Raw genomic sequence first — 8,152 nt, 5'->3', positions numbered from 1 at the left:
GCTCTGCAGCCCAATAAAACCTCCCCAGGCGGTGGAAACGGTCCCTGACCGTGCTACCCAACAGGTGGACCCTAGCCACATGTTTTTGCTGAGCGTTTGAAATATGGCGAGTGCTACCAAGGAACCGAGTTTTTAATCGTATTTCACTTGAATTAATTTAAATAGGCAAGTGCAGCTAGTAGCTACAGTAAGTATGTGATGATACTCCAGGTGCGGTCGAGGATATTACTGAGTGCCTATATAACTATACATAATGTATAAACATGATAGCTGTATGTAATAAATAATGTATTCATTGATCTATGTAATTTATTAAATTGCATACGGTACCTGGACAACATAGCAAGATCCATCTCTAAAAAAATTTAAAAATTAGCCAGGTGTGGTGGCATGCCTGGAGGCTGAGGCAGAAGGATTGCTAGAGCCCAGGATCTCAAGACTGCAGTGAGCTATGATTGTGCTTCTGGGCGACCTACCTAGTGGAATCCCAACTATTGGGGGGAAAAATAATACATAAATTAAAATGTGATTTTGCATTATGGGGAACTTCTTAAAGATTGTGGTCACTTTATGAAGCATATATATAGTTTCTCAATTGTGCTTCCAAAACAAGCTCAACATTAAATATTTTAAAATTAAAACATTTAGGAGAAAAGGAATTCAACTTCTTTTCCTATTACATTATAAATGGGAAATTTATAATTTCCCAGCCTATTTTGTCCTCCCAAAGTGCTGGGATTATAGATGTGAGCCACGGCGCTTGGCCAGGGAGCTTACATTCTAATGGGGTATGTGGTGTTATGATGATCATATTGTCTTACTTTCCCTTATTTATCTGAATGTGAAGAGTCATGTTGGTGGACTTATTCTACAGTCCTCAATGTCAACTGTGACTCACCCTTGCCTCCTATTTGCTTAGAGTGTGGTGCGGGGAGAGATGATAAACATCCTATTAAGCTACACCATTTGTTCTATAGTTTTATATTATTACAGGTCACGTGATGCCTTCCCACAGCATTGTGAGAACACCTAGATCCATGTGCTTCCTTCAAAAGAACTAAGGGAGAAAGGAAGCTAGGCAATTTTGCAAGCTTAAAATTTCAGTGAACGAACTTTGGGGTTAACTATATATGGATTAGGAAAAATATAAAGCCATACATTTGAGTAGTGAACATGATACTAGAAAACCAAGGCCCTTGTCCTGTCTCTCCTACATTTGTGGAGTATAAGCTACCTTAAGTCCTGCCCTCTGATTTATATGAATTATTTCTATAAAGTTTTATATAAGGTATTAGCTGTGTTATCTGAGCAAGCCTCAATGACACAGCCGTAAATTAGGGAAGATGGGGCTGTTAATAACTGTCTTGCCTACCTCACAAGGTTAGATTAAATGAGATAATCTGTGTGAAACCTTGTATGAATATGTATCCAGGCTTTCAATGAGTATTAAGTTTTTGCCTCCTGAGTTCCAGGAAGCACAGTATAGCACAAAGGATTAGAAAATAGAGTTTACAGGCAACTGCCTGGGACAGGGCAAGTTCCTAAGCTCTGTGCTTCTGTTGACTGAAGGTGAATCAGTGACTATTTGTCAAGGGTCTGTGTCAGCTCTGGCACATAGCAAGCAGTATATGAGTGTTTGTTCAATAAAATAGCCAGATGGGCAAGGCCTTTGACCCTTGCTTACGTTCTTTTTTTGAATCTGGGTCTCACTCTGTTGCCCAGGCTCCAGTGCAGTGGCACAATCACAACTCACTTCAGCCTCCACCTCCTGGGCTTAGGCAATCCTTTCACCTCAGCATCCCCAGGAGCTGAGACTACAGGTGTGCGCTGCCACGCCCAGCTAATTTTTTAAATTTTTTGGAGAGATGAGGTTTCAATATGTTGCCCAGACTGGTCTCAAACTCTTGGACTCAAGCATTCTGCCCATCCTAGCCTCCCAAAGTGCCGGGATTATGGGCGTGAACCACTGTGCCTGGCCAGGGAGCTTTCATGGAGTATACGGTATGATGATGATTGTGACACATGCTGTCTAACTTTTCCTTATTTTTAAGAAATGGAAGAACTAGCAGAACATGGCATATTTCTCCCTCCTAATATGCAAGGGCTAACTGATGACCAGATTGAAGAACTGAAATTAAAGGATGAATGGGGTGAAAAATGTATACCCAGCGGGGGCGCAGTGTTTAAAAAGGATGATATTGGACGAAGGAATGGGCAAGGTGAGCACGCCTCTCTCACTTGTGCTTGTGTGTGTGCATTCTGAATGCACCAATCAGTACAAAAGCCATCTTTAAATTTAAAAATTGACCTCTGTGTTTCTATACAAACTTAGGAAATACAGTGCTGTATAGCTCCTGCTGGTAAGTGAAGAGAGGAAGCATCTGCTTACTGTTACTAGATAGCAGCTCACTTCAAGTATATTAGACAAACCATTCCTGTAGGCCAGAAATGGTTGAGTGTTGGCGATTTCCTATGGTTTGGTGATTTCCTATGGTTTTTGGCAGAACTCATTGAAACTGCCCTGAAGGTTGTGCTTTGTCACCATTTGCTCCTGTGAAAGCGGGATAGACGTGTCAGCACAGGTCTCTACTTGCTCAAGGACAGAGTACTTTGGTATGTGGTAGGACACTGAAGAAAATCTCCTTTCGGTATTTGCTTGATCATGTGGAACTAGAAGGAAAAAAGGAGAATAATCTGTTTTGATAGCTTATCCTCTTTAACCTGCATTAAAAGCTCCATTTCAAATACTAAAATGCTTTTAGGAGCGGAAGAAATATAAAACAGTATCCCTGCAAGGCCATTCCAGGCTCAAAAATACACTTTTTAAATATCAGGGGTGATAGGAATTCTTAGTATTATTTTCTTTGAATTTTAACATGGTAAAAATTGTTGTCTTTTACATCTTTCATACCTAAACTCATTCTCAATCTGGAGAGTCTGCTTTTCAGATGGAATTACATCAGTGAAAAAAATAATTGTGATGTACAATAACCAGTTAACAGTTCATTATTCATCTTTAAACTGCTATATTCTTAAGTTAATTCTTTCTATTCTAATACAATTTTGTATTTCTCATATTTTCAGTGTCTAATTAATACTGTTATTTATTAAGAATATGTGGTTTGAATTTGCCTGTCTTCCCTAGGTTTGGGCATTCCTTTTTCATTGTTTTTGCTTCTAAACTTTCAAGTTATGATTTCTTTTTTCCTTGTCTAATGATCCGCAAATTCAGCCCGTTGTCTAATAAACGGGCCAAATTCAGCCCGTTGCCTATTTTTGCAAATAAAGTTTTATTGGGATGCAGCCACCCCATGCTTGCAAGTACTGTCTGTGGGTGCTTTTATGCTACTACGGCAGAGTCATGTTCCGGCACCCAAGACTGCAGCCTGCAAAGCCTAAGATAGTTTTTCCAGCCTCTCACAGAAAAAGGTGGCCAGCCCCATCTAGTCGTGACACAGGTTCCCATTCTTGGTAGCCTCTGCCAGTTTGTGTAAACCACACTCTGGGTCTCCGCCATTGTGATGAGATCCTTACCTCACCTCTGCGGCCAGGTTCTGCTCTCCCCAGAGTCCACACTTGCACACTCCCTCATCCACTTACTTCCTAACTCAGAGGAACTGAGACACTCAAGAAGAGTTTACAGAGACTTACACCTGCTTGACAGCTGTCTCTCCCCCTCTCCTTTTTATTTTTATAGCTCCAAATGAAAAAATGAAGCAAGTGTTAAAGAAGACGATAGAAGAAGCCAGAGCAATCATATCTAAGGTCAGCTTTTAACATCATGCCCTCAAGCTTGCTTTTGAGTTACAAACTCCAATTCTGGCTTCCAGAGTTAACTCTCATCCAGTCTCTTTTTTTTCTTTAAGCCTTCCAGAGGCAAAGTAAGCAAGCGTGCTAGGGCTGGGCCCTCACTGTTCCTTTTTATAATTGCGACGGTTGTCCAGAATCCCCCCAGTTCCTACGGGCACACAAAAATTTTGTTGGCTTATGTAAATATTGATTTGATTTCTTGCATCTTTTGAAAGAGCTTAAGAAGCTCAGTAGGGGAGATCTGACTCCTCTTACTTCAACACCAGCTGCAAGTAAGGTCCCAAGGCTACCCCTGCTTCTGTTCAACTAACAGGCCTCACTGAAATCGCTCCACTTATGATGATTACAGTTTTCTTGTAAAGGATGATATATCAAGAACAGCCACATGGGAGAGATGTATGGGGGGGTAGGACAGTGCTTCTAAGCCCTCCTCTTGTGGAGCCTGATTGTGTCACCAGCACGTCAGTGTGTCCAACCAGGCAGCTCCACTGAGCCTCGATGTCCAGAATTTTTCTTTTTTTGAGTTGGAGTCTCGCTCTGTCACCCAGGCTGGAGTGCAGTGGCATGTTCACAGCCACCACAGCCTCAACCTGCTGGGCTCAGGCGATCCTTCTGCCTCAGTCTTCCAAGAAGCTGGAACTGCAGGCGCGAGCCACCATGCCCGGCTAATTTTTGGATTTATTGTAGAGATGAGGTCTCGCCAAGTTGCCCAGGCTGTTCTCAAACCCCTGGGCTCAGGCATTCCTCTCACCTCAACCTCTCAAAGTGCTGGCATTACAGGCTTGAGCCACTGCGCCTGGCCAATGTCCAGAATTTTTATTGAGGTTTTTGTTACGTAGGCATGAGTGATAAAATCACGGGCCACATGATTGAACTCGATCTCTAGTCCCTCTCTCCTCCCCTGAGGGTGTGGGGGGATGAGGCCGAAAGTCCCAATCCTCTGGTCATGCACTTGGTCTTGCTGGCATGGAAGTTCCATGAACTCTTTCAGTGCTGTCTATGGGTTACTACCCATGGGGTACCATGCCAGCACAAACTCAGGTATGATGAAAAGGGGCTCATTATAAATAACAAAAGACACTACCCAGGAAATTCCATGGGACTTTGAAGCTCTGTGCCAGGAATGGAGTGTCCTGGCACAAAGGCCAGATATATTTTTATTATATCACACCCTACTCTGTACTCTTCAGCGCCTGCTTCCTGGTCTCCCTCCAAGATTACTCTCCCAGCATCATCGCTACCTCTCAGAATAGCCCGTTGCTGCCCATGGCTGACAGAGCAGATGCAAACTCCTCCACCTGGCTTTTGTGGCCATCCAAAAGTTCCAACCCTCCCTACCAGCCCTGTCTTCCCTTTCCTGCCCCAGCCAGGGTGCTTCCTGTCTTGAAGCACCAGCTCCCATCGCCACCTTTTCTGTCCAGCTGAGAGTGGTTAAAGAGCTGAAGGCCCACCTGAGACACAGTCTCCCTCTGCAGTTTCCCGACCCTGTTTCCTGTCTGTGCCACTCTCACCTTGGCTTCTTCCTCTTGATTACTCTATACATTGCTGCTCTCCTTGCTCAGGGCTGCTCACCATCTGCTGTGTGATACAGGCTGTGGAGTGCTGGGCTCAGCCCTGAGCTGGCAGGCACTTTGGGAGCAAGCATGGCTTGATTCCTTTTTGTTGCTCTGGCAGTATCTGGCAAGGATCTTGTACAAGAACTCGATCGACATGCGCTGACCTGAACGGCCGCATTGTTGATAACGATGCCTGTCCATGTGCAGAAACAAGTGGAAGCCAGTGTCTGTGTTACCATGGAGATGGTGAAAGATGCCCTGGACCAGCTTCGAGGTGCGGTGATGATCGTCTATCCCATGGGGCTGCCACCGTATGATCCCATCCGCATGGAACTTGAAGATAAAGAAGATTTGTCAGGAACGCAGGTAGGTGGCTCTTGGACTCTCTGAAGGTGAATTCATGGTCCCCCAGAGCCTTTCAGAGTTGACTCGCTTCTTATGGGTGTAGTTTTTTGCTCCCTACGCTGTTTCCGTCTCTGCTGTGCAGTGCTTCAGAGCCACGTTCTGAGCTCAGGAGTGGACCTTGCAAGAGTGGCACTCAGGCTGAAGGGTTTGGCCCACATACAGGGAGGCAGTAGACACAGTCTGTGAGGGCACCCTAGGAGTAACTGGAAACGTTTCCACTTTCTTTGGCTACTGGAGGGCCAGAAACCTAATTTCTTCCTATTTCTACCCAAATGTATTGGTCCCTTTGTGTGGACATTCATGTTCTAGTCTTATCGTCTTATTTTCTTACCCTTATATCCCATTTTCCTTTGTTTTTCTCACTTATTCCTTCCTTATCCTGTTGGTTAGTATGATTTCTCTGAGCCATCTTAAATAGGTAGAGTATGCAGACACAAACAGCCCATCTCACCTCTGTTTAAAGCCCAGCAGGACTCCAGTGTCCCTCCCTGGCAGTGCCTATGAATCCAGGGAGGGGCCTTGTATTGTGGCTGAGGGTGCAGGTGAGGTCGGACATGGCCCGTTTCCTGGAGCAGGACCCTAGTGCGTCAGGGCATGAGTTGCAACTCCACAGGGAAGAACTGAAATTGGCGAGGACTTTGAGTAAGGTGGGAGAGACAGCTTTGCCACTGGGGTGGGACCACACCTGTGCTGGGTCCTGATTGCTTTGGTTCTTACAATTGGCCCCAGGCAGGGCTCAACGTCATTAAAGAGTCAGAGGTACAGCTGTGGTGGGCAGCCAAGGAGCTGAGAAGGACAAAGCAGCTCTCAGACTATGTGGGGAAAAACGAAAAAACCAAAATTATCGTCAAGATTCAGCAAGTAAGTACTTTTGCTTTTAACATGTCAATATTTTTTGTTATTTGCCTTCAAACTGAAAAAAATTTACAGTAAATATGAAAGATCTAAATTGTGCAGATATTTTAATCTTATTGGCTCACATTTAAACTAAAAATCCTCTTCATGCACACCCACAAAATATGGATTGATGGGCAATATCTGGAATTTGTAATTTGTGGGGAGAAGAAATATGCCATGTTAATTTCAACCTTGATGAAAAAAGCAGCAGGTTTTTCCCAACTGCTGATGTTCTGGGATAAGGAGGGCACTGTGTAGAGCTGCCTGCCTGCGAGGCTGCCTTGGTGTCATGTGCTCCTAAATCATTATTTGAAGGTGACAGAGCCCATGGCTCTCAGTGGACCCTTTTCCCATAGATGTGCCGTGGCTTCCTTGGGAATGGCCAGGCCAGGGGTGGCACCGTGCAGCCTTTGTCTCCAGAACTGTAGGAGTCCAGAGTGCTAGCAGTTCCCTTGATGATCACCTTGGATGCTCAGGCATGGGTGACCTGTTTATCATTAGTGGTTGGCAAAGGCATTTGTAAAACATTTGCTGTAACTCCAGAATTGCCACCTTAATCCACAATTTGCTTTTGCCCTAAACTTTTCAGAGGGGACACGGAGCTCCGGCCCGGGAGCCTATCATTAGCAGTGAGGAGCAGAAGCAACTGATGCTGTATTATCACAGAAGACAAGAGGAACTCAAGGTATCAATGATAGGTTTTCCAGAGTTCACGTCCTGGGCATACCCTACATGCCTTATCTGGGGCAGGAGGGGGCAGTGAGTGCTGCAGGATTTCGGGGGAGGGGACTCTCTAGAGCATTTGTCCTCCATGTCCCCCAGCATTAGACTCTGAATGTGCCCTGCTTCTTTGAAGGTGGAGACAGGGGAGGTCGGTCATGGGTTTTCTTCTCTCTTTATGTCCAAACACTTTCCTGAAATGCCTTCCTGAGTAAATCACATTTATTTCCAGAGATTGGAAGAAAATGATGACGACACCTGTTTAAATTCTCCGTGGGCAGATAACACTGCTTTGAAAAGACACTTTCATGGAGTAAAAGACATAAAGTGGAGACCAAGATGAAGCGCACGCTTTCAAAAAACATTGGCTCAGCTTTCTTTTAGGCTAATAGTTACAATATAAAGGACAGCCCCCACCCTTTGTAAAGATGTTGGAATGTCTAGTTTTCTTTAAGTTTGACTTTTTAAACAATGATTATTCAGAGTTTCAGAACTTAATAAATTCATCCTCAAAAGAAAATTTCTTTCTTCAAGTGTTTGTTTCAGGACAACTATTTAGTATCCCAGGGGCTTCCTTTGATAAAATGTAGAACATTTGTCTTCCTGATTGCTGTTTGGCATGCTCGTAACTGTTGTACTGGGGGAGTCTGCTGTGACTTCGACTGGCAGTGACCACTAGAGGGCACCAGCCACCTTCCGTGCCATGTTCCTTTGGCCTCTGTAGTCTAGTGGAAGCTGAACTCCCAACTTGATGAGAGACTTCT

At 44.5% G+C, this 8,152-nt stretch overlaps 1 protein-coding gene across 3 annotated transcripts in view; it reads left to right on the top strand.

Moving 5' to 3' along the window:
- Nucleotides 1–7,908, top strand: part of CUNH21orf59 (chromosome unknown C21orf59 homolog) — an 8,805-nt gene extending 897 nt beyond the window's left edge. The window contains exons 2-7 of one of the 3 annotated variants that reach the window (XM_021717768.1): nucleotides 2,103–2,219; nucleotides 3,698–3,765; nucleotides 5,574–5,732; nucleotides 6,501–6,632; nucleotides 7,258–7,353; nucleotides 7,621–7,908. In XM_021717768.1, coding sequence (XP_021573443.1) covers nucleotides 2,103–2,219; nucleotides 3,698–3,765; nucleotides 5,574–5,732; nucleotides 6,501–6,632; nucleotides 7,258–7,353; nucleotides 7,621–7,731 — 683 coding nt within the window. In that variant the 3' untranslated portion in view covers nucleotides 7,732–7,908. Of the gene's footprint in view, nucleotides 1–2,051; nucleotides 2,220–3,697; nucleotides 3,766–5,573; nucleotides 5,733–6,500; nucleotides 6,633–7,257; nucleotides 7,354–7,620 lie in introns of all 3 variants that reach the window. The other 2 variants (XM_008068456.2, XM_021717769.1) reach the window with 2 other exon arrangements.
- Nucleotides 7,909–8,152: the final 244 nt, after the last annotated feature.

The sequence above is a fragment of the Carlito syrichta genome, unplaced genomic scaffold, assembly GCF_000164805.1.
Source record: "Carlito syrichta isolate Samal-C Ts95f unplaced genomic scaffold, Tarsius_syrichta-2.0.1 Scaffold310961, whole genome shotgun sequence".
Lineage (NCBI taxonomy): Eukaryota > Metazoa > Chordata > Mammalia > Primates > Tarsiidae > Carlito > Carlito syrichta.
The sequence above is the reverse complement of the archived record's forward strand: the minus strand, read 5'-3'. Positions and strand labels throughout refer to the sequence as shown.